At 36.5% G+C, this 27,305-nt stretch overlaps 2 protein-coding genes and 1 pseudogene across 2 annotated transcripts; 2 read left to right on the top strand and 1 right to left on the bottom strand.

Moving 5' to 3' along the window:
* The first annotated feature begins 1,786 nt into the window (after window positions 1-1,786).
* Window positions 1,787-3,777, top strand: LOC116133889 (annotated as a pseudogene).
* A 2,123-nt stretch (window positions 3,778-5,900) lies between these two features.
* On the top strand, window positions 5,901-9,976 carry LOC116133890 (probable LRR receptor-like serine/threonine-protein kinase At4g36180). Its single transcript, XM_031419557.1, has one exon. It carries the CDS (start codon window positions 6,021-6,023, stop codon window positions 9,420-9,422), a length of 3,402 nt encoding a protein of 1,133 aa, XP_031275417.1. The 5' UTR covers window positions 5,901-6,020; the 3' UTR covers window positions 9,423-9,976.
* A 6,245-nt stretch (window positions 9,977-16,221) lies between these two features.
* On the bottom strand, window positions 16,222-17,501 carry LOC116133939 (V-type proton ATPase 16 kDa proteolipid subunit-like). Its single transcript, XM_031419603.1, has 3 exons — window positions 17,310-17,501; window positions 16,935-17,220; window positions 16,222-16,300 (listed from the first exon to the last, which is right to left on the bottom strand). Exons 1-3 carry the CDS (start codon window positions 17,386-17,388, stop codon window positions 16,243-16,245), a joined length of 423 nt encoding a protein of 140 aa, XP_031275463.1. The 5' UTR covers window positions 17,389-17,501; the 3' UTR covers window positions 16,222-16,242.
* Window positions 17,502-27,305: the final 9,804 nt, after the last annotated feature.

The following is a 27,305-nucleotide window of genomic DNA, read 5'->3' as shown; positions in this document are numbered from 1 at the left end:
AATTTGGGAGTAGTTGCCGGGGTTAGGTCAAAAATTACAGGCTTCAACTTCAAATAAAAGTAGTAGTAGGTGAAGTGTCAGAAGCTTTCAAACCCATGTGGAATAGATAGCTTATTGAAGGCAGAGCCAATATGTTTCAACAAAACCACGCCACAAAAGAAATAATTCAAATGATAAATGAGACAAGAATTAAAAGTTGATTGATCCATTTCGGCTATAAATTTAAATGAAATGTAATGACAATTAGTCAATTATTCCCAATTATTCCATTTGCACCCTAAACTTTAAACAAGCATGCATAATTAGCGTGTTGAAAGCTTTGACACTTCACCTACTAGGAAACTATTAGATCATAAGTTTGTGTCTCTCTTCAATTACTAATACAGATAGTTATTAGAATTTTTATCAAATTGATAGTTTTAGGGTGTATTTGGTTCATTATTTTGATACTTTTTAGAATAATATTTTTAAAAAAATAAAATTGGGTGATTATTATGAGGTAGGATTTAAAAATTAACAAAAAGACTCCCTAGATTTGTTAATTTACTAAACACCCCTATAGTAAAACATTAAAAGTTAACAAAAATACTCTCACCCACCCATTAAATACCGATAGCCGACCACCACTGCCGGAGGGTGGTCGAAGTCATCTTATCGACACACAATCGGCTAGATCTGGCCGGTCGTGCACTGATATAGCCTTTTCCGGCTAGATCCATTAACAGCTAGATTTGGTCGTGTTTGGTCGTCAACGATGGCTATATCTTTGCCGTCATTAATGGTTAGCTACGACCAAAGATCTTGCAGTCGGCCAGATTTTTGGTTGTAGATCTGACATTTTTCGGCCAGATTCACGATAGATCTGGCTGAAAAAGGATAGATCGACGCACTACTGGCCAGATCCAGCTGGTAGTGCGTCATTATACTAGATTCTAGCCATCTTCCAGCGATATTGGCAGGAATCTGGAAAATGTGGGTTGATGGGGGTGTTTTTGTTAATTTCTAAATTTTTTTGGAGTGTGTAGTTAATTTAACAGACCTAGGGGGATTTAAAAATTGAATAAAATATAATAATATTTTCAGAATAGAGAAATAAATGTGTATTTTGGATAGGATAGGAATAAGATAGGGGGAAAATTGTGAAATAAACAAGAGATTAATTGAGGTATGCATAAACTGGTCTGAACACCCCTAATCATTCAAACAAAAAAACCTAAGCTCAGGTAGTCTCGCTCTCACAGAATAAGCTATCGGGGAAGGTTCCAATGTCAATGTTTTGCAATGTCTCGGTTTATTCGCCATCGATTAAGATGTTGCAGTTAGGGTTCAATGCGTTTACAGACGTGGTTGGGCCTGAGACGGGATCTTGTTATAGTGTTTTGCAAGTTGTGGATCTTCAACAGAACCGGATTCGCGGGGGTTTTCATTTGGTTAACGCGTATACATCTTTGACTATGTTGGATGTTTCGGGTAACTTGTTTTCTGGTAATATTCCTGCTGAGATTGGGAAAATGTCAAGATTGGAGGAGTTGAGGATGGCTAATAATTCTTTCAGTGGTGTGATTCCAGTTGAGTTGAGCAATGTAGCTCGTTAAGTGTTCTTAATCTTGAAGGGAATCAATTTTCAGGGAGATTCCTGTGTTTTTGGGTGATATAAGGGGGTTAAAGGTCTAACACTTGCTGGAAATCTCTTCACAGGTTCACTTCCAGGGAGTTTTCACAATCTTTCGGAGCTGAGACCTTAAACTTGAGACACAAATTTGAGTGGAAGCTTGCCGGAAGAGCTAATGGGAATGAGCAATTTGACCACCTTGGACCTCAGTGAGAACAAGTTTTCTGGTAACATTCCAGCAAGTATTGGAAACTTGAGTCGGTTGATGGTTTTTTAACTAGTGGTAATGCTTTTTCAGGGCGATTGCCTGCTAGCTTGGGAAATCTTTTGAAGTTAACCACTCTTGATTTGAGCAAGCAGAATCTGTCTGGTGAGTGTGCCATTTGAGCTTGCTGGTTGCCAAATCTGCAAGTCATTGCTTTGCAAGAAAAAAGTTATGGAGATGTTCCTGAAGGGTTTAGTAGTTTGATGGGTTTGCGATATTTGAATTTATCTTTCAATGGGTTCTTTGGTGAAATTCCGGGACCTTTGGTTTTTTCACTCACTGGTGGTTCTGTCATGTCTGATAATCGCATTTCTGAGTTGATTCCCAGAGCTTGGCAATTGCTCTGATCTTGAAGTTCTAGAGCTCCGGTCAAATTCTTTGACAGGCCACATGCCAGTGATCTCTCTCATCTTTCAAATTTGAACGTGCTGATTTAGGTATCAACAATTTAACTGGGGAACTTCCAGAAGAAGTCTCAAAATGCTCTTGTTAAATCCTTGTTAGTGGACGCAATCATCTTTCAGGAAGCATACCAGACTCGTTGTCCAATTTATCAAACCTCACAGTGTGGATCTCTCAAGTAACAACTTGAGTGGAGAGATTCCAGCTAATTTACAAGGATATCTGGACTTGTATATTTCAATGTTCAAGTAATAATTTAGATGGTGAGATTCCAGTATGCTTGGTTCCAGATTTAACGATCCTTCAGCGTTTGCAATAATCAAGATTTATGTGGAAAGCCATGGGGCGGAAATGTGAGAAATAAACTGATAAAAATAGGAGGAAGAGAGATTATGTTGATAGTTAGTTGCAAGTGGTGCTAGCCTCTTGGCATTATGTGTTGCTTCTATATTTTCAGCCTCTTGCGGTGGCGCAAGAAGTAAAAGAAGGTGCAGCTGCAGAGAAAAACATAGTCCGGCAAGAGCTAGCTCAAGAACAAGTGGGGGTCGTGGCAGCAGATAATGGAGGGCCAAAACTGGTTATGTTAACAACAAGATAACACTTGCAGAAACGCTGAAGCAACAAGGCAATTTGATGAAGAAAATGTACTTAGCAGAACTCGATAGGTCTTGTTTTCAAGGCTTGCTACAATGATGGGAGGTGCTCTCAATTCGCCGCCTACCAGATGGATCGCTGGATGAAAACATATTCAGAAAAGAAGCTGAATTCTTAGGCAAAGTAAAGCACGAAATCTGACAGTGCTTCGTGGCTACTAGCGGGATACCTGATTTAAGGCTTCTAGTTTTTGACTACATGCCCAACGGAAATCTCGCAACTCTCCTCCAAGAAGCATCACAACAGGATGGCCATGTCTTGAATTGGCCAATGCGCCATTTGATAGCTCTAGGCATTGCTCGGGCCTATCCTTCCTACACACATCCAAATGGTCCACGGTGATTTGAAACCACAGAATGTTCTCTTCGACCGTGATTTTGAAGCCATTTATCTGATTTTGGGCTAGACCGTCTTACCGTCCCAACCCCAGCAGAAGCTTCCAGTTCTACGACATCCGTTGGCACATTGGGTTATGTCTCTCCAGAAGCAGTATAACAGGAGAAACCACAAAAGAATCAGATGTCTACAGTTTTGGTATAGTGCTGCTTGAGCTACTAACTGGAAAAAGGCCACTGTGTTACGCAAGATGAGGATATAGTAAAATGGTGAAGAAGCAACTACAAAGGGCCAAATCACAGAACTACTAGAGCCAGGCTTGCTTGAGCTTGACCCTGAATCGTCCGAATGGAAGAATTCTTGCTTGGAGTAAAGTGGGGTTACTGTGTACAGCACCAGACCCTCTGACGACCCACTATGTCCGACATTTGTGTCATGTTAGAAGTGGTCGTGTTGGTCCTGATATTCCTCATCAGCCGATCCAACCTCTCAACCTTCACCCGCGTAATTTCATAAATTTTGTTGCAAGGCATTAACCATTTTTTTTTTTTTTTTTTTTTAATTTAGAATGTAACAGTAGGTTCCCGAGTGTCCTTATTTATCCTCTTTTTTTTTTTGCCATTGTGTTTTTTGTTGTTTTTGATGCCGGCCGGAGACCGGAGAGGAGTAAAAAATTATAAAACTCTTACGGTCAACGATTTAGATGGGCGCAGTGGAGTGGAGAATGGAGATGCCCGAGGGTGGGATCCCAGCTCTTTCCCGCCAATCAGTCTTGGTTGGTTTAGTCACGTGGCAGTAGTAAAAAATGTAGCCGTTAATGTGTGGGGTCCGAGGTGTACACCGTGGCAAAATAGCAAATTATTGTCGTCTTCCACGACTGAGCATCGAGCTTGACGAACTCAGTAGTGTTACTTTATGTGTTGTTGTACTCTGGGGGCGCCACAGTGGAATCCTCAGTTGCCCTAAGTTTTTTATGAAGGGAATTGAGGAGTGGAAGAAGAAGAATAAAAATTTGGAGTCCCACTGCATGGTACAAATAGGAAAAGGGGTTTTTGGTGATGGAGGTGCAAAGCAATAGGGTTAAGTGGGTCCTTTGTTGATAGGCTGGTAGTAAGCACCTATGATTTACTCTCAGACATGTTATGATGGTGAATAATGGGTAAATACTAATCATTTCACCTGCAAAAAGCCCACCATCTTTTTCAACTCCCCCCCACCCCCTTATTTAATTCTCTTTACACCTCCTTTATATATTTGAACCTTCCCCCGCTAACAAAAAATTTATTCAAATTTCCCATTTGGTATTTTATGATAAATGAAGTGTACTGACCAGTTTATACATAACTAAAATAATTTTTGAAGTAAATTAAAAATCATAAAAGATCAAAAGACCAAATAAACTATAATATTATTATGGTAAATCCCAAGGTTTGAACCTAAAGACTCAAGAAAAAAAGTAAATTTCTTTAATAATCAGACCAACCCCTGGGTGTCCTCCTTATCTCCCTTATTTCTCCATAATTTTTCAATATAAGGATTGCATCATTCAGGCCCACCTTCCTGATTGATTACCCTTTATTTAATGGGCCAGTTCGTGTACTTAACCAATGTGTGTGATGACTGAAGTGTCTTAACCAGCTTACACGTATTTTAATTAATTTTTAGAGTCCATTAAACATCATACAAATCTAAAGGACCAAATAAACCATAATATTATTGTGGTAAATCCCAAAGTTTGAACCTAAAGACTCAAGAAAGAGAATAAACTTCTTTAACCGTCAGACAAACCCACCCTAGTGTCCTCCTCGCCTCCCTTATTTCTCCATAATTTTTCAATATATTATAAGGATTGCATCACTCAGGCCCACCTTCCTGATTGATTACCCTTTATCTAATGGGCCAGTTCGTGTACTTAACCAATGTTTGTGATGATGGACTTTTCCCTAATCTCTCATTTTATATTTTGACCATTGAACCAAACAGTAAAAAGAAAAAGGGCCGGGCGGTAGAAAAGTAATCTGCCAAACAAAGTCAAAGATATGGGAAGCTTTTTTACTCCATATAGTGCTTAATTTCAGTAAAAAAAAGGACTCTTTTTATTTACTTGAATTGAAGCAATTGAATAGTTAGAACCACTCAGATATAGCTTTTACCTATCCCAATTCCCATGGTTATAACAGGCTGTCATTTAATTTGGTAACAGCTAATTTTCCAAATAGGTTAAAAAAATAAATAAAAAAAGACAAAAGTTAAAATTAAGTAATAAAAATTAAAAAAAAAAAAAGGACAAGAGAGGAGAGATAAGATAACACAAGACTCAATGATTCAACCCAAATCATAACGTATCAAATCTTAAACATAAAAGGCTAAAAAGCGAGAACGGACAGCCCCCCACCAGATGCTGTTTTGAAAAGTGCTTCTTCAAAGGGTTTTGGGGGAAGCAAACACTAAACACTAAACACCCACACCCACAGCCACGCCTCACCGGCTCACCCCCTTCAACAACTCAAAATCTCTGTGGCTGTCACTCACTCTGCAAAACAACAATACTGCGCAACCTCTGGCGCAACTTATGGCATCAACTCCTCTTTGTTCTTCTCCAGACAACACACTGTTCTTCTCTCTGATAACATACGCTCCCTCTGCACTGTCCCTTACCCTTGTTGACCCACTCCTCATTCCCTCTTTAGTCTAAAGTCTAAACTCGTTTTCATTTCCTCTCTCCAACAAATAAACGCTAGTCCTTACTTTATGGCTTTGCCCCTTTTTTTATTGTTTACGGTGCTCTGCGCACCGTTTTTAACGTTCGCCGTCGACCGAAGCCCTGATAACTTAGCTGAGATTGAAGCTTTGACCTCCTTCAAGCTGAGTCTCCTCGATCCACTTGGAGTTTTGAATGGCTGGGATTCGTCTAGTCCATCAGCTCCATGCGACTGGCGTGGAGTTACTTGCGCTGACAACCGAGTCAGCGAGCTCAGGTTACCTCGGCTCCAACTCGGTGGTCCACTCAGTGACCACCTTGCTAAGTTGCGCATGTTGCGGAAGTTAAGTCTAAGGTCGAACTTCTTCAACGGGACTATCCCTTCCTCGCTCTCGCAATGCACGCTCCTTCGCGCTGTGTTCCTGCAGTACAACTCACTCTCCGGCAACCTCCCTGCAAATATCGGTAATCTCACCAACCTTGAAATCTTGAACGTTGCACAAAACCATCTCTCGGGAGAGATAGCTGTCGATCTCCCAGGAAATCTCAAGTTTTTAGATCTCTCATCAAATGCATTCTCTGGCTCGATACCAGAGACCATTGCTAACTTATCTCAGCTTCAGCTGATTAATTTATCGTATAATCAGTTTTCTCGAGAGATTCCGGCGAGTTTCGGTGAACTACAAAATTTACAGTATCTTTGGCTGGACTTTAATTTATTGGAAGGGACTTTGCCGTCAGTATTAGCCAACCTTTCATCGCTTGTGCATTTGAGTGCACAAGGCAATGCACTTGGGGGAGTGATCCCCGCAGCGATTGGAGCTCTACCTAAGCTTCAGGTAGTCTCGCTCTCACAGAATAAGCTATCGGGGAAGGTTCCAATGTCAATGTTTTGCAATGTCTCGGTTTATCCGCCATCGATTAAGATGTTGCAGTTAGGGTTCAATGCGTTTACAGACGTGGTTGGGCCTGAGACGGGATCTTGTTATAGTGTTTTGCAAGTTGTGGATCTTCAACAGAACCGGATTCGCGGGGGTTTTCCATTGTGGTTAACGCGTATATCATCTTTGACTATGTTGGATGTTTCGGGTAACTTGTTTTCTGGTAATATTCCTGCTGAGATTGGGAAAATGTCAAGATTGGAGGAGTTGAGGATGGCTAATAATTCTTTCAGTGGTGTGATTCCAGTTGAGATTGAGCAATGTAGCTCGTTAAGTGTTCTTAATCTTGAAGGGAATCAATTTTCAGGGGAGATTCCTGTGTTTTTGGGTGATATAAGGGGGTTAAAGAGTCTAACACTTGCTGGAAATCTCTTCACAGGTTCACTTCCAGGGAGTTTTCACAATCTTTCAGAGCTTGAGACCTTAAACTTGAGACACAACAATTTGAGTGGAAGCTTGCCGGAAGAGCTAATGGGAATGAGCAATTTGACCACGTTGGACCTCAGTGAGAACAAGTTTTCTGGTAACATTCCAGCAAGTATTGGAAACTTGAGTCGGTTGATGGTTTTTAATCTGAGTGGTAATGCTTTTTCAGGGCGATTGCCTGCTAGCTTGGGAAATCTTTTGAAGTTAACCACTCTTGATTTGAGCAAGCAGAATCTGTCTGGTGAGTTGCCATTTGAGCTTGCTGGTCTGCCAAATCTGCAAGTCATTGCTTTGCAAGAAAATAAGTTATCTGGAGATGTTCCTGAAGGGTTTAGTAGTTTGATGGGTTTGCGATATTTGAATTTATCTTTCAATGGGTTCTTTGGTGAAATTCCAGCGACCTTTGGTTTTCTTCACTCACTGGTGGTTCTGTCATTGTCTGATAATCGCATTTCTGGGTTGATTCCTCCAGAGCTAGGCAATTGCTCTGATCTTGAAGTCCTAGAGCTCCGGTCAAATTCTTTGACAGGCCACATGCCAGCTGATCTCTCTCATCTTTCAAATTTGAACGTGCTTGATTTAGGTATCAACAATTTAACTGGGGAACTTCCAGAAGAAGTCTCAAAATGCTCTTTGTTAAAATCTTTGTTAGTGGACGCCAATCATCTTTCAGGAAGCATACCAGACTCGTTGTCCAATTTATCAAACCTCACAGTGCTGGATCTCTCAAGTAACAACTTGAGTGGAGAGATTCCAGCTAATCTTACAAGGATATCTGGACTTGTATATTTCAATGTCTCAAGTAATAATTTAGATGGTGAGATTCCAGTATTGCTTGGTTCCAGATTTAACGATCCTTCAGTGTTTGCAAATAATCAAGATTTATGTGGAAAGCCATTGGGCCGGAAATGTGAGAACATAACTGATAAAAATAGGAGGAAGAGATTGATTATGTTGATAGTTATAGTTGCAAGTGGTGCTAGCCTCTTGGCATTATGTTGTTGCTTCTATATTTTCAGCCTCTTGCGGTGGCGCAAGAAGCTAAAAGAAGGTGCAGCTGCAGAGAAGAAACATAGTCCGGCAAGAGCTAGCTCAAGAACAAGTGGGGGTCGTGGCAGCACAGATAATGGAGGGCCAAAACTGGTTATGTTTAACAACAAGATAACACTTGCAGAAACTGCTGAAGCAACAAGGCAATTTGATGAAGAAAATGTACTTAGCAGAACTCGATACGGTCTTGTTTTCAAGGCTTGCTACAATGATGGGACGGTGCTCTCAATTCGCCGCCTACCAGATGGATCGCTGGATGAAAACATATTCAGAAAAGAAGCTGAATTCTTAGGCAAAGTAAAGCACCGAAATCTGACAGTGCTTCGTGGCTACTATGCGGGATCACCTGATTTAAGGCTTCTAGTTTTTGACTACATGCCCAACGGAAATCTCGCAACTCTCCTCCAAGAAGCATCACACCAGGATGGCCATGTCTTGAATTGGCCAATGCGCCATTTGATAGCTCTAGGCATTGCTCGTGGCCTATCCTTCCTACACACATCCAACATGGTCCACGGTGATTTGAAACCACAAAATGTTCTCTTCGACGCTGATTTTGAAGCTCATTTATCTGATTTTGGGCTAGACCGTCTTACAGTCCCAACCCCAGCAGAAGCTTCCAGTTCTACGACATCCGTTGGCACATTGGGTTATGTCTCTCCAGAAGCAGTACTAACAGGAGAAACCACAAAAGAATCAGATGTCTACAGTTTTGGTATAGTGTTGCTTGAGCTACTAACTGGAAAAAGGCCACTGATGTTCACACAAGATGAGGATATAGTAAAATGGGTGAAGAAGCAACTACAAAAGGGCCAAATCACAGAACTACTAGAGCCAGGCTTGCTTGAGCTTGACCCTGAATCGTCCGAATGGGAAGAATTCTTGCTTGGAGTTAAAGTGGGGTTACTGTGTACAGCACCAGACCCTCTTGATCGACCCACTATGTCCGACATTGTGTTCATGTTAGAAGGTTGTCGTGTTGGTCCTGATATTCCCTCATCAGCCGATCCAACCTCTCAACCTTCACCCGCGTAATTTCATAAAATTTTGTTGCAAGGCATTAACCATTTTTTTTTTTTTTTTTTTTAATTTTAGAATGTAACAGTAGGTTCCCGAGTGTCCTTTATTTTATCCTTCTTTTTTTTTTATTGCCATTGTCGTTTTTCTGTGTTTTTTGATGCCGGCCTGGAGACCGGAGAGTAAAAAATTATAAAACTCTTACGGTCAACGATTTAGATGGGCGCAGTTGGAGTGGAGAATGGAGATGCCCGAGGGTGGGATCCACAGGCTCTTTCCCGCCAAATCAGTCTTGGTCTGGTTTAGTCACGTGGCAGTAGTAAAAAATGTAGCCGTTAATGTTGTGGGGTCCGAGGTGGTACACCGTGGCAAAATAGAAAATTACTTGTCGTCTTCCAACGACTGAGCATCGAGCTTGACGAACTCAGTGGTGTATAGCTTTAATGTGTTGTTGTACTCTGGGGGCGCCACATGGAATCCTCAGTTGCCCTAATTTTTTTATGAAGGGAACTGAGGAGTGGAAGAAGAAGAAGAAGAATAAAAAATTGGAGTCCCACTGCACTGGTACAGCGACATAGTGGAAAATTGATGTCTCACCAAACTCAATTGCTTTTGAAAAATTTGGTGGGGTCATGTAAGTTATTAAATTAATTTGTTGGAATTGAATTTGCATGATCTGATTTTGGTTTGTCATCTAATGTGTCTTTTGGTGGTAGTACAGACGAAGAACCAACTTTATGTTTTGATTTGATTTGATTTCATTTCTAGATATCTGTGTGTGTTATTTATTTACAGTCTCTTTTATTGCCTTACACACCATGTGGCAGCAGGAAATAAAGAATTCAAATATATTATATTATAGCATTGAGAATTGAATAATTTTTTATGTATCGAAATCCCAAGCAGTGACCGTTAAGTAATCAAGTCTCGTATTTATAATATATATTGGTTTACTCATTTTCTTCGATGCAACATCACGCCAAAAACTAAATATAGAATTATAATTTGGTTGCTACTGTCTATTTATTGTCAAGTGGGAGAGGTTTTTTTATTTTTTTATTTTTTTATTTTTTTTTAAAGGAGGTATTTGAGGTAGTTTATACATATTTTAATTAGTTTTTTTGGGGCTCTTACTGTAAATAATTGGATAAATCTCTTTAATAATGAGGGTGTTTATCTGAGCTTATGAAAATTAGTTTATAAGCAACAATTGTTTATAAGTTAAAATTAACTTATAAGCATTTAAAATTTTAAGCAATTACGTGTTTGGTTAAAGTATTTATAAGTGACTGATAAGTAATTGACGTGTTTGATAAAATGTGGTTTATAAGTATATTTTATTATAAAATTACTAAAAAATATACTATATTAAACAAGGACATACTATGGAATTTTAAAATTAAACAAGGATAATGTGGTAATATACTTGGTCAAACTAGCTTATAAGCAAAGTACTTATAAGCAAAAAAAAAAAAAGTACCTACCCCCCCTCCCAACTTATTTTTTTTAGCTTATAAGCTCAACTAATAAGCTCAAAAAAATTATAAATAAACAGGTCAGCTTAATTTTAGAGCTTATAAGCAAGTTTGATCAGCTTATACGCTTAAACAAACACCCCCAATCACTCTTATTAGTGATTGAATGAACTTGAACTTAAAAACCCATGTAAGACATTTTTTCTTATAATAAATTAAATGAGTAATGCTAGATTTACAACTTAATTTGATAATTTTCTCTTACAATTTTTGACATAACACTTTTTTATTTGGTTAATTTATAAATGGACAGATAACTTATACAAGTAGACAAGATCTATTTTGTGAATTAATCGATGATAATCTATCATGTTAAAAATTATAAGATTGGACTCTAGACCTAGCATTGCTCAAATCATATTTACTTAGTCATTCATTTCCAAAAACAAAGCAACTAAGCAAGGCTTTAACTTTTGAGATTGAATTTGGGAGTAGTTGCCGGGGTTAGGTCAAAAATTACAGGCTTCAACTTCAAATAAAAGTAGTAGTTGGTGAAGTGTCAGAAGCTTTCAAACCCATGTGGAATAGATAGCTTATTGAACGCAGAGCCAATATGTTTCAACAAAACCACGCCACAAAAGAAAAAATTCAAATGATAAATGAGACAAGAATTAAAAGTTGATTGATCCATTTCGGCTAAATTTAAAATGAAATGTAATGACAATTAGTCAATTATTCCCAATTATTCCATTTGCACCCTAAACTTTAAACAAGCATGCATAATTAGCGTGTTGAAAGCTTTGACACTTCACCTACTAGGAAACTCTTAGATCATAAGTTTGAGTCCATCTTCAATTGCTAATAAGGATAATTATTAGAATTCTTATCTAATCGGTAGTTTTAGAGTGCACTTGGTTCATTATTTTGATACTTTTTAGAATAATATTTTGAAAAAAATAAAATTTGGTGGTGATTATGAGGTAAGATTTAAAAATTAATAAAAAGATCTCATAGGTTTGTTAATTTACTAAACACCCCTGTAATAAAACATTAAAAATTAACAAAAATACTCTCACCCACCCATTAAATATCGATAGCCGACCACCACCGTCGGAGGATGGTCGAAGTCACCGTATCGAAACACAATCGACTAGATATGGCCGGTTGTGTGCCGATATGGCCTTTTATGGCTAGATCCATTAACGGCTAGATTTGGTCGCGTTTGGTCGTCAACGATGGCTATATCTTTGCTGTCGTTAATGACTAGCTACGACCAAAGATCTTGCAGTCGGCCAGATTTTTTGTTGTAGATTTGGTATTTTTCGGCCAGATCCACGATGGATCTGGTTGAAAAAAGCTAGATCGACGCACTATCGGCCAGATCTGGTTGAAAAAGGCTAGATCGATGCACTATCGGCCAGATCCAGCCGGTAGTGCGTCATTATACCAGATTCCAACCATCTTCCAGCGATATTGGCTAGAATCTAGCAAATGTGGGTTGGTGGGGTGTTTTTGTTAATTTCGAAATTTTTTTGGGGTGTTTAGTTAAATTAACAGATCTAGGGGGATTAAAATAATTGAATAAAATATGATAATATTTTCAGAATAGGGAAACAAATGTGTATTTTGGATATGATAGAAATAAGATAGGGGAAAAATTGTGAAATAAACGAGAGATTAATTGAGGTACGCGTAAACTGGCCTGAACACCTCTGTTCATTTAAAAAAAAAAAGAGCTATTCCAAATCAAAACCTTGCCCTCTTATGCACTTACTATTCTCTCCCGCCTTGGATTCCACTACCATTCTAAAACCAGAAGGCTGGATAAATTGTGGTTCGGTTTTGGACCAGCGTCGTTTACAAGCGGAAGCAGTCCGAAATTAATAAATCATTCTCTTTTAAATCTGGTAAATATGGTCAAAGGAAACGCAAGACATTTTGGGAAGTGGATTCTATTGGGTTTGACATGTTGGTCGGAGAGATGAAAGTTTTGGGGCCAAGAAGAGGAGGGAAGTGGTCCGAGTGTGATGAAGGGACTTGGAGGAGGGACATTTGTGCAAGTTTCAAGTACTTAAGGGATCTTTAAGAATTTATACATGTTGAATTGCCAATGTTTATTGAGTTTAATGATAAATTTCAGTTGCATCCATCTTATATTCAAAGTAGATATATCAACACCTTTTTTTCTCTTCAATTAGTACTTTTGACAGTAAAATAATTAGACTAATTCACATCTCCATGCTTAAAATTCACAATCTCTAAATTACTTATACATGAAAAACGTGGATGAGATCCGGACTGGTTATCTCATTTCAAAGATATTCACGATATTCAGTATCTTATCGACGATTTCACCTTGTTGAACTCTCTTTCGCTATTGAAGGTGCAGTGTAAAGCATCCTAGTTCCAGACATTGATTTCCATTTAAACTTTGTCAACTGTTCTTATTTACAGGCATTTGATTTTCTTGAGATTTATCATCTAGGGATACTACTGGATTGCTTCCTGGATAACTTTTTTTAGTTTTTGCTTGTGGAGACCTTCTTAACTGAACCTCTTTAGTGTTTAAATGTATTCAACCTAAGAATTATTGAAACTAATAGTCTTCTAATAGGATTTCTTAATTTTTTTTTTGTTCTACAGGGGCTGTGATGTGATAAAGAGAACTGATAAGATGGACAGAATATCAGTATTACCGGATTCAATATTGCACCATATTTTGTCATTGAAACAAGTTTTTCGAACTAGTGCATTTTCTAGAAGATGGAAAGAGGTGTTGAAGAATTGGGAACAAGGTTTACTGTACCATCAGATGGAGAGGATAAGTACAAGGTAGCTTACAATTTCGATGTCTTCATCTTTTTGGTTGGTTCCAGAATTTACAGTGTTGGTAGATCAATGTGTTTGCAATGCAACTGGAAGTAACGTCAAGAGCTTAAACTTCGATTTCCAGTTTACGTCAAATTGTTTATTTTGCGGAATCCTTAGATGTGTTAGTTTTGAGGAAATGTGGTTTGGAGGAGGTTTATGCAGATAATCAAATGATTGAGAGTCTCGTTGCTATGTGCCCTTTGATTGAGTATCTAACGTTGATTCATCTAAAGGTAGTAACAATGATGAACTTGAAAAGGTGGAGATCAAAGCATTGAATGTTCACTCAGTGACAATAACTGAAATTAAGCATGTCAGATCGATGTAGCCTAATGTAAGAATTTGAAATGCTTAATATTATCGAAGCTTTCAACAATGGATGATTCATTATGCAATGTAATTCAGAATTTTCACTCCTCCAGTACTTAAAGCATAACTAATTGTTGTAAGTTAAGGTGAATCAAAATTTCAAGTCCTAGTCTTAAGGAATTGGTCATCTATGGATCTTTTTTGGTTCCTCGGGTTGAAGTAAAGCTTGAGACACCTAATTTAAGTATATTCAAATTTAGGGGTCCCCGGTAATATCCTTTACTTCAAATGCTGTGGGCGTGGCCTTGTAAAAAACTGAGCTTTACATTGATGGTTATGAACTCAATTTTTCATTAAGCGTATTCAACTTCTTGGAAACTTTAATTGGGACAAATTTTCATCCTCCTTATTCGGTGTCAAACATTTGAACTTCTTAATAGATGGAAATCTGGTGGATTTTTCAATTCCAGAACCTGTCGATGGCTTGCATCTCATGTAGACTGTGTTCATAAATTTTCCTTTAGTTTTTCGGCAAAGTATTTTTTCCAGGTATGGGAGAGATTATGTTAATGATCTCAAGTTTTAGTTCATTCTATATGGTGTTTAGGAAGATTTTAACTCTAAAGAATGCTTTTTTGTACCTAATTGTTGTTTACTGTAGTTGATCTATGGTTTTGTGATTGAGGCTGATTACAGGTAGAAATAGTCTTCTTAAAATTGATATAGGAACTCTCATGAAGTTTGTAAATTATAGGAAATTTCTTCTTCAAGGGAGGTCTATGACTATTTTCTGACCAAGGGGTTTCTATTTTAATTGGTCCAAACTTGAAGGGAAGTTAATGAAGCTTACCTTCCTTTTGCTTGGAAACAAACATTATTGGCCATATCTGGGTTACAACTCTTTGTATGGGACTGTTGCTCTTATTGCCATATGTTTTTTTTTTCTTACTATATTTATGCCATTGATTTTGTTCAGTTCTCATATAAGCACAGCTTACTCATGAGAGACTCCTAGTTGTTGCCAATCCCTTCCTCTCTCGTGTTTGCAGAATTGTCTCAAGGCAGTTATGAGATTGCCTACTTTTGCTTTTGGAGACAGGGTCCCTTTTAGGACAAGAGATTTATGAAGCAAAATATTGTGTAGAAGGTTCTTGTTCAAGGACAAGATCTTGGAGATGTTTCAATGTCATTATTTGGGTTTTTGGAAGGATAAGATTAACTCCACCCAATTTACAAACGTTCTCTCACAACCCCGACGTGGTAGCTAATTGATCAGCTCCAAATGGACAAAACTCATTTGCAAGCAGCCAAGTCGGGATTGTGAGAGAAAGTTTGTGAATTCAGTTATAAATGTAGTATTACCCTTTTGGAATATGTATATTTATATGTTTGATGATGAATATGAATAGTTATATGTTTGATGATGATGAGTATGAATAGTTTTATGTTTTCTTTCTTTAGTTGCCTTTTTTGTATAGATTTGAGAATCTGCAGATTTTACTTGCTTTAGTATCAGTGTATCTATGATTAGTTAATTTGAGAAATTTAGGGTTGATAACTAGAAAATTCAAAACCAACCATTGAATTGAACTGGACTGTAGTGACTTTGTAAATAATTTAATATGCATTTAGTATTCATTGATAAGCAAAAGATTTTGAAGTGTTTTTCATGTTTAATTTATATGTTTAATTACTAGCCAAACTTGGCTTTGTACTGAGAATTATTATGTACTTTTCTTATAAGGATCTGATTATGCATCAAGTTTCTGTGATACACATGAATCATCAATATCTACTTTTTTATTCATTCTTTGAAAAGATTGTCGTGTCGATCATACGGAAAATATAGATATGGTTAAATCATAGTATGAAATCAGAAAGAAAAAAATTTCTACCAAAGAGGACAAATAATATGCAGCAGTGGTTTTATCAATGTGGTTTTAACAGAAATCTGAAGTCACAGTAAAATACAGAAAATCATAAGAGAACCACTTAGCAAGCTTATTTCAAGGAAAAAACTTGCTCCTAATTATACAAAACACTCGATTGCATGCTTCATATGTTGTTCTAAACATCACCCACCTCGTAATGCCAACAACCCATTCGATCAAGCTATTCTCTCTGGATTGGCCAGCTCGGGATGACAAGATATGCCAACAATGAGGCCATACAATGCCAATGCCTCAGCAAATATGAGAATAAGAATCATTCCACAAAAGCTTTGGCTGCTGTGCATTAGCCCTAACAAAAAAAAAAAAAAAAAAAAAAAAAAAAAATGCAATCTAATTTCAGAGAGCAAATTCTTTTGATGGAAAGACATACAAAACCAAACTGATAATCTAACTAAACATGATGGAACTAAAGCAGTTAATAGGTAACCCAGGCTAAAATAAGCCAACTATTGCCAGTGGCAAATCCAAGAATAACTTGATAAAATGACTATTGTAATGCCTTAAGCAATTGTAAGACAGATCAGCCATGTCAAAATACAACATAAATTATACAACAACAGCAATAATCAAGTAATTAAGATTCCGTTTTTCTTGACTAGAACAATTCACCATTTCAATATCTTCATCCTAGGATCCCATTAAAGAATCGCCAAAGAAACATTAGTTTAAGGTTGATCACTTGAAGTAGTAAGCAATTCAATGAATGCAAAGCCACAACAACTCTGTTTATGAATCCGAAATCAATAAATTTGCTAATTTTTAGCTAAAGATAGACACTTATATAGCTTAGAGAATGAAATACACGCAAGTATGATCAACAATTGATGTTAGCAGCATGAAATTGGGTAATAGAATTCAATCTAACTTTGATTTGCAATGAAAATATTACAACATAAATAAATAATAAAGGGAATAGTAAATACCTAACCCCGGCATCACCAACAATACCGATAGCCATGCCAGCAGAGAGGCCAGCGAGACCACAAGCGAGACCCGAAGACAAATGAGCGTAGCCATCAAAAAGGTAATAGGATTTGGCCTTCGGGTTAATACCAGTACTAATAATAACCGCAATAATTAAACCATAAATACCTAAAACTCCAGCCATAACAACTGGCACTATCGATTTCATTACCAGCTCTGGTCTCATCACTCCCATTGATGCCACGCCCACTCCACTCTTTGCCGTTCCATACGCTGCTCCCATACCTGAAATCATTCATTTCATTTCATTTTATTGTTTCTCGAAACAACAACGAAATTAATAAAGAGTGTGGATTCAGGGTAAAGGATTATACATGAGAAAACAAGGGCAGCTGCGGCGCCAAGGAAGCCAAAAAACGGTGCCGTTTCATCTCCGCTGAACGTGGTTGACATTTTTTTTCTTTTGTTAATTGTTAGGTTATGGAGAGATTTGCAAAAGTGAGGATTTTTTCTTTTGGTGGGGGAACAGGATTGGAGAAGAAGACGGGAAATACTGGAGGAAGTTTCATACGGAAGAAGACAGCACATGGGAAACGTGTAGTGGGCCACATAGATTCTGTTTCTTCTTACAATGGCTTGGGCTTGGGCTTGGGCTTGGGCTTAAGTAAGATCCAATTTTGAGTAATTCATTTACGTTTAACTAAGGAGATAAGCCCATGGGCTGATCTTTCTCAATGTCAATGTTGAGTCATGGGTTCGCTCCATATATAATTGGGTAATACTATATTGACAAATATTTCTCACTAATTTTCTCTCACAAATATAACATGTCACAGCTCGTAATTGGTCAATTTGTAATGAGTCCTGCCTAACCAATTACGAACTAACCAATTGCGAGTTGACACGTCGTGATTGTGAGAAAAAAATTAGTGAGAAGGGTTTGTTAGTCTATTTTTATTGTATATAATTCTGAGGACATCATTTTGTTTTGCTTTGGTAATTTGGTATTGAATTTTTTCACACCAACCTAGGATCTACGAATCAAGAAGCCTAATTATGTTCAATAAGGACTCTTGGATATATTACTAAAGAGGTTATGAGTTTAAATCCATTCTCAGTTGCTAATAGGGGTAGCTACTAAAGTTCTTACCCAGTTGATAGTTTCAAGGTCTCGGAAGATTAGTTAAGGTGTGCATAAGCTAACCCAAAAACCCCCCGTCGTTAAAAAAAATAAAAAAACCTAATTGTCTTTATCATCTTCCAACACTATTGAACTAGCTAGCTTCTATTTTTGCTTCTTTCATTCTTTACCAAATGATTGAATTGAAATTAACCATGCAGCATCTGGTATTCATATCAAATATCTCATTGCAGACTGATGTAATGGAGAGTAAAACAAAGAATCATTTTGCTACAAGCAATTGCTTTGCGAAAAAGGATGCAAATTATACAAGCAATCACATTATTACAATGAAGGTTAAGTGGTTTATAATAGATTGCCATAAGTTATTGGACTTAATTTACTTTATCTTCTAATTTTTTTTTTACTATGAACTTCAAAGTCAGATCAAATTACATGGCAACAAGTAATTTAATTAATGCATGCTTTAATGAACATGCAAATGCTTAACTTAATCTTCAAAACAATGTGATTAAGTTTTAGGTAAAAAGACATCAGTTTACATGATTCAATTTGCTTTCGTTCCCAAAGTCTTAAGTAAATTTCCCCATCATCGATTGTGCTTTACTTACTGTGTGGTACTGTTGTTATGATGAACTGCAGATTATCAAACTCATTTTCACTTTGAGAAAATGTTAGCGTCTTCTAATACAAGTATTCAGCCACACGTTCATTTTAGTTATCATTCATTCAAGTCAATTAAATAATAGGTCCCCAAAGCAAATCTATAGAAATAGAAGCATTACTTAGAAATAATTATCCGTGGATATGTGGACTACACCCCATCCAAAATGCAATCATTTTATTTATATATTGGTGGTTTTCATTTAGCTTTTGTGATTACTCCATTTTAATTCTCTATATAGCTAACATACTCTAGATCAAATGGCAAAAATATTAACAATATTCTCACTATCATTCTTAATAATGACCAGAAAACTTCATGGAGAATCCATTATTATGCAATGATCTATACAATAATTCAATTTCAACCGACCTGATCATGTTCTATATTTACTTAATGCTTGTGAAAAACCATAAATATTTTGATTTTGGTGAGGCATTCAAATCCCATTCGACAGTTTTAGCTTAATGCTTCTGCATATCCGCGTTTCATTTTAGTTTTATTGTTCCACATATGCAGTAATTTCAAGATTTTAAGAGCAGAAACACTAATAATGGACATACTACAAATTGGGTTTGTGTCATTTATGAGACGTGACAGGGGCAATCGAAGTTGAATAAGAAAGTAACTTGACTAGGAAAAAGAAAAAAGAAAAAAGAAAAAACATAAAAAGTAATGCCACCCCAAGAACCATCCTTTTTGACAAACAACACACTCATGATCAAGGCAAAGTTTGTATCTAAAACAAAAAGAGGAATGTCTGTGCAAGGCAAGCAAGCAAACAGATCTAACTTGTCAATTCATACGCGTAATCATCAATTAGAATTGGACCCCCCACTTATAGAGAGAGCTCTCAAGAACACGGGGCAGAGACAGAGATCAGTAGTAGGAATTACCAATTACCCTTTAAAAACCACCATCCATTCATTCACCTGTTGCTGCACGATCCCTTAGCTCACCAGTGACTATCATGCCATCTATTTATTTCCCCATTCTTTCTTAATCAATGGCCCATTCGTCTTCCTTCAGACTTCCTGTTCAAATACGGATCCATCTAAATCATAATATTCTTCAGATCCTCTACGATCAAGTCGTTCAATTCCACGTGGTTTATACCTTTCAGATGACAAAGCCAATGAACATGTTGCACGTACAAAAATATACCAGTGAAAAACTTCAAAATGGAGGGTTTCTTTGATGGCTTTATTTTGATAATTGCCTTTCAGTTATCCTTCGCTGAGACACCAAGTGTAGTGAAGTAATTGAAATTCCAATACTTGAGGTTTTCTGCTTTTGATGATTCTAGCATAATGCCAGGGTTACAATATTATTCAACCATTTGAGAAAGAGTATATACCACTAACTTTTAAAATTAATATGATGATGTATGAATTAGCCACAGGATGTCCACTCTAATTCGCATGATGATCAATCATCAACCCAGAGAACGACAAATTACCATAGTAATTAATTAAAACTGAACTTTTTTACTCTCCACAAATCCAGAGATAAGGTACTGAAACAATTTCGTCAAATGGGGTCTAAATAGCTACTTTCCTTAGTGAAGATGTGATGAGGGTCTAGAAAAGTATAAATATTTAATTTCCCGTCAATGCAAGTGTTAGAATTAGTACCTACGAGGGAGCAATCATAGTTTTTGTCCCTTGGAAGAAGCTTCTGTTTCACACCTTTAATGTCTTTGGTAATTGCTATAGTAGTAAAGATAAAGAGAAGAGTGAAGCTGAAGAGTTTTGAGTTAAAAAAAAAAAAAAACATAAAAAAATAAGAGTAGATATAAATGGATGGTTTATCTTCACCAACCGCCATTAAACACAAATTAAAATACCTAAACAAATTGGTAAGCTGTTAATATTTATTCTTTAGATTCATTCACAGCTCTGAGAGAGAGAGAGAGAGAGAGAGAGAGAGAGAGAGAGAGAGAGAGAGAGAGAGAGTTTGGAGAAGGGTCGATGTCAAAAGAGTTAAGATCCTAATAGGGACCCCCAAGGATCTCCTTTTGCTGGTTACGCAAACTCCGTTTATCTCCACATTTTTTTTTTTTCTCATATATTTGTGTACAAAGTTATTATTGATTATAAATTTAAGATATTTTTATATAGTTTCTCTTTGGCTCACCGCCCCAGCTTTGAGAGTGAAGGTTTTCGATGGTGGTAGGGACCGCAATTGGAGATGTTTAATGAGTTCAATGATGCGGTCCGCCGCATGATTGGTGACTACGGCCGACCACCACCGTCCTACGTGGACTACGCGTCCACATCTCTAGCCATCCACTATTCCTTTATTACCCAGCTCAACTCCCCCAGCTCCGCTTTTCCTAAGAACTCCATTCTCATCCTCTCTCTCTCCAAATTTCTATTGTCTTTTTAACCCTACTCAATAAATAGAATTCTTCTGTGTGATATTATTTGCAAAAGTTTTATAAAAAGATTGATTACTTGTTAGAATTTGCAGTAATAATCTTCAACTGGGTTTATGAAAATGATTAGAAGGTGAATGTCCATGGCCCCGAATGAATCATAAGTTTCAAAAACATTTTCTTCTCTAATCATTGCATTTACATCTTCATATCTTACCTAACTTTGAAAATTATTTGTTCATATTTGATTAAATATAAATATTTCAGTAATTATTTTAAAAAAAAAAACCAGCTTTACTGTACAGAAACAAAAACTGTGTTCTAATAATTGAATGATTTTAATCCCTTTCGCCAACTCCCTAAACAATAAAGGAGAACAAAAAAAAAAAAACAGTATAATTTCTATCTATATTTAGCTCGAAACTTGACACGTGCGTGCAACATGTTTGATTCCAATTTACTCATGACTTTGTGTAAAGTCGAATAAATTAAATTTTCCTTACCTTTTATCATAATTTTAATCACCTGCAATTTGATATTCTCTGAGGATATCGAAACTCCATTTCTCCTACATTAGAATTCGTATCAATATAAACCATATGATATCAGGTTTATGTGCATTGTATTTATTTGAAATGTGAGAAAATCGCGTTACTCATTTTTTACATTGATTAATTACTTATATTATCCGTGTATATAATGAAATTATAGATGATATATGGGGACACAATAATTACATATCTTGACTAAAATTAAACAAACAGAATTGGATCATCTTGTCAATAATTTCTAACGTGATACACGACGAATAGGCTAAGATCAGCTATATGATCAGAACTGTTTAGTCTTAAGCTATGGGATGGAAGAACGCAAATGGGTCGTAAAACATATATAGCAAAATCATAATTCATCATATATTCAGTTCTCCTTATGCCCAAAATCTATACTAAATTACGTACAACGTACCATATTCATCACCTCCATTTAAGAATATAATGGTTTTGGGAATACCATACAACCTAGCATAGTTTGAGTAGTTTCGTGTACTTCTGTTCTTAATTGATTAGTAAAAGATTAGTTCTTCAAAACCCTTAAACAAATACAAAACCATTTGGTCACAGCTTGTACGCGATTGCTTTTCAAGGGAAGGAGGAGAGAGCCAGTGGACCACTTTGAATTTTGCTCAGAAATATTAACCCCAATAGCTTATTCTACAATTCTTTCCAAGATTCCTTTGTAGGAAACGGCATGTAAAAAAGTGACTTTGTAATAATTGCAAATTACAAATGCAATCTGAATTATGCAACACCGTGTTCTTCACCCATTTGTTTATATTCTCACTTAAAATGATAGGCATGAAGTGGGATATGAATGATCACAACTTTTATTATCTCCAAGAAATTGCAGATAGTCCATTGCTCTATCATCTCAACAACGACACTGTTAATCCAAAAATGAAATCCAATAACTTGCTTATCTCTCTGACTATATCAAGATCTTTGTTTACAATATTATTGATTTATTCTTTAACAATGATATAGTTTTAGAATAACGCCGATTTGGTAATCAGCATGCATCAACTTGGAACCCTAGTTCCATTATCATTAGATATCAGAAAGAAACTGCTAAAACAGTCCTTGTTAACAGTCTACATCGAGCCATTACTAGCACTTTCCCGACACTCTAAGATTTGCTTTACTACCTAGTTTTTGTCTTGATATGATGCTATCTAGTTTAAACTCAAACAGATGACAGTTCTTATTTTTTGTTCTACGAAACAAATTAAGAATGTAATCAACCCAACTTCCATTCATTTTAATGGGCAAAAGCTGATGGTGGGAGGGAGTGGGGGTCCTGGTAATCAAAGGCTGGCCTTGCGATTTATTTTTGTCTTTTGCTTTGTTTATCTTCTACGTAAAGGACGATGCCAGCCCACCAATCTAGACCGGCCACGTGTCTCTCAGAGTTATCCTCAACGTACGTTTTCCTCTTTCTCACTGTTTCTTCCCTAAAATACTTGTCGAGAAATCATTTTGAAGGCCGTAAAGGCGTAAATGAAATTCGAAATGACCAAAAAACCCCCTGATTGTGACACTGTGCAGACCCCATGTGGTGATGTTAACGTGCCTTGTCAGTGAGATTGGGAACCATACATCACCGCGTCATAGAAAGGACGGCTTCTTCTTAAATTGGAATGAACAGCTGAAAGAAAAGCCGTATGTGAAGCCATGTGAGCCGGCCACCGGGAGCCGCTTGGAAAAAAACTCAGTGTAAGAACCGGACACCGTGGCATGCGTGTGAGAAAGTTTGAAAGCGAAAAGTTACCAGAATCTCGTGTTATTTTAACGATAATTTCTGAGAAGCGTAAATGTCGTTACATTCCGACAGGCTCACTTTATACACATCTACCGAAAATATTTGTTATGTATACAAATAAATTTAAATCACACAGTAAAATAATTTAGATAAAAATTAATTAATTATTAAATATTTGAAATGTTGATACGAAACTAATGTAAGAAAACTGATTTACCTTGATGGAATCAGAATTGATGTATGTGTGATGTAATGATAAACCAACAATTGAATGTAAATATGTGTAATAATGCAAAGAACGTAATTTTTTTTTTAAGTGGTTCAACAAGTTAGAACTTAAGCCTACGTCCACTGTTATGTTATTGTTGTGAGAGCTTACAATGTATATCAATTGAAAAGTAAAAATGGTTAACCCCTTTCTCATAATTGGAGAGGGTGTTTATATAGTATTTATATAAGTTTGAGATAAAGGAAAAAGAGAGAATATCGGGATTGTAATCAAATTCAAATTGCAATTCTGATGTTTCCGTGATTGGACACTAACATTGCGTTGTCACTGGTGTTAATCTTATCCTTTCTGAAATATCTGATATTTGAGCTTATCCCTAGTTTGTCGAACAACTGTCAGGGCTGGTTGCGACTAGCTTGTGCTGGGTCAAGCTATCCCTCTCGACGAGCTTATACTGAGTCGGACCAATATTGAGTCGAACTGATTCTAGGTTGAACTATATTCTCTTGGGCTTCTGACTTCTCCGAGCTTAATGGCAAAGTTGCACACAACATGTAATTATTTTAAAATATGAATTATTCAATAAACTTAAATCCTAGTATAATTAAAACACAAAATCAAAACAAGTTAAATACAAAATGCAATGCTTCCACTCTCCTGACCCAATGCCTTCCTCTAGAAACGTATAATATGGTGGATAGGGACTTATTGAAGATAGTCTGTTGATTGAAATAATACTATGGGGTCATTTGGATAGGAGGTAAATAAGATAATGGGGGTAATATTTGTTTATTTTGCAAGATTTCTATGTTTGGCTTGCAAGTAATAAAATATAACGGTAATCTTTTATTGCAAATAGTGGTTACTGTTGGTAATGTGGAGGGTAATCTTATTACTTTATTAGGGGGTGTTATTAAAACATTATCGGGGTAATATGATTTTTCTTCCCATTTTGCCCTTAATTAAAAACTGTTTTGGATCCAATTGCCCTCAAATGTCTGCCAAATAACAATTAGCCCAACCTCCCTTACATTTGAGAAATTAGCTAAAATACTCCAACCACAAAAAAGTTTAAAAGTTAAAATAATACCCCAACCACCGCCGACAGCCAACATCAGTTGCCGTAATGATGCACGACCGGCAACATCTGGCCGGTCGTGCACCAGCAAGGCCTTTTCCCAAAAAAATGGACAAATCTGACATTTCTATGGCTGTTTCACGGCCAAAGATGTGGTTTTGATATTTCATGGCCATATCTATGGCCATTTCACGACCAAAGATGTGGTCGTGACATTTCACGGTCATATCTTTGGCCGTGAAGTGGCCATAGATCTAGCCATTTTTCGACTATGGATTTGTGATCCATAGCCATTTCTGGCATTGTCGGTGCACGGTTGACCATATACAGCCAATCGTGTGCCATTCCGTCGACTGTCGGCTGTGGTTGGCGGTGGTAACTGGCTGCCGGCAGTGGCTTAGGGTGGGTGGGGGTGTTTTAGCAAAATTTCAAATGTAAGGGATTAAAAGAAATGATTCAAAAAATAATAATAAAAAATATTATTATATTAATATTTAAAAATGCTATTTAGTAATCTATATAACATACCCATCTATTTATTATTCCAACCAAACATATTATTTACTAATTTATTCGAACCAACCAAATACATTTTCTAAACATTCCCAGTAATCTTCAAGGTGATATTTCTTTCCGTTAATATAATATACCCCTATAATAAAACGTTATATGATCCAAACGCCTCTTATGAGATACCAAACACAGGATTTAAAGAGATTAGTGCATTGAGCTAATCTTTTATAAGCTTAATATGTTTCTTACTAACACATGTTAAAATTCTCAATATTATTATTTAAAGTAACTTTATATTATCAATTATGTTAGATTCTACTAGAAATTTATAACTATTTTTGCTCATTACACAAAAATATAAGAGAAAGTGCCTAAGGCAACAAAGGTACATATAAATGACAACAAGATGATATGTGAGTTGAAGTCTTAAATGCACTAATTTTATTTCCAAAAGCACTTAGAGTTCAAAATATCATTAGTTTTTCAATAGAGCAAGATGTTTTCTACATTTTGTGGGAGCTTACTATTGTATATCTCAACCTTTTGAACTATTGGTGAATCAAAATGTTGAAGACATGTGTTAATGTTGTGATTTGCATCAACGAGAAGTACGTAGAATATGTGATGAAATATATGTAAGAAATTTGTATGAAATTTGAGATTTGATGCGAGATCAATGAATGAATGAAGAGTACAAACAAAAGATTTTTAGAGTGGTTATCATGTTAGACGCAAATCCTACGTACGTCCATTGTTTTTGTATTACTTTTTGAGTGTTTTTATGTACAAGCAGGTAAGTTATACATGAGACAACAAGGCAGCTGCGGCGCCAAGGAAGCCAAAAACGGTGCCGTTTCATCTCCGCGACGTGGTTGACATTTTTTCTTTTGTTAATTGTTAGGTTATGGAGAGATTTGCAAAAGTGAGGATTTTTTCTTTTGGTGGGCAACGGGATTGGAGAAGAGACGGGAAATACTGGAGAAGTTTCATACGAAGAAGACAGCACATGGAAACGTGTAGTGGGCACATAGATTTTGTTTCTTCTTACAATGGCTTGGGCTTGGGCTTAAGTAAGATCCAATTTTGAGTAATTCGTTTACGTTTAACTAAGGAGATAACCCATGGCTGATCTTTCTCAATGTCAATGTTGAGTCATGGGTTCGCTCCATATATAATTGGGTAATACTATTTGACAAATCTTTCTCATTAATTTTCTTTCACAAAGTAACATGTCACCTCGTAATTAGTTAACTTGTAAGGAGTTTTGCCTACCAATTACGAACTACCAATTGCAGTTGACACGTCGTGTTGTGAAAAAAAATAGTGAGAAGGTTTGTTAGTCTATTTTATTGTATATAATTCTGAGGACATCATTTTGTTTTGCTTTGGTAATTTGGTATTGAATTTTTCACACCAACCTGAATCTACGAATCAAGAAGCCTAATTAGTCATAGGACTTGATATTACTAAAGTATGAGTTTAAATCCTTCTCGATTGCTAATAGGGGTAGCTATAAGTTCTTACCCAGTTTAGTTTCAAGGTCTCGGAGATTAGTTAAGGTGTGCATAAGCTAACCAAAAACCCCCGTCGTTAAAAAAAAAAAAAAACTAATTGTCTTTACATCTTCCAACACTATTGAACTAGCTTCTTCTATTTTTGCTTCTTTCACTTTACCAAATGATTGAATTGAAATTAACCATGCAGCATCTGGTATTCATCAATATCTCATTGCGACGATGTAATGGAGAGTAACAAAGAATCTTTTGCTACAAGCAATTGCTTTGCGAAAAAGGATGCAAATTATACAAGCAATCAATCTTATTACAATGAAGGTTAAGTGTTTTATAATAGATTGCCATAGTATACTTAATTTACTTTATCTTCTAATTTTTTTTTACTATGAACTTCAAAGTCAGATCAAATTACATGGCAACAAGTAATTTAATTAATGCATGCTTTAATGAACATGCAAATGCTTAACTTAATCTCAAAACAATGTGATTAATTTTAGGTAAAAAGACATCAGTTTACATGATTCAATTTGCTTTCGTT

This window comes from Pistacia vera, unplaced genomic scaffold (assembly GCF_008641045.1).
Source record: "Pistacia vera cultivar Batoury unplaced genomic scaffold, PisVer_v2 Contig277, whole genome shotgun sequence".
NCBI lineage: Eukaryota > Viridiplantae > Streptophyta > Magnoliopsida > Sapindales > Anacardiaceae > Pistacia > Pistacia vera.
This window is presented reverse-complemented; position numbering and strand designations above follow the sequence as displayed.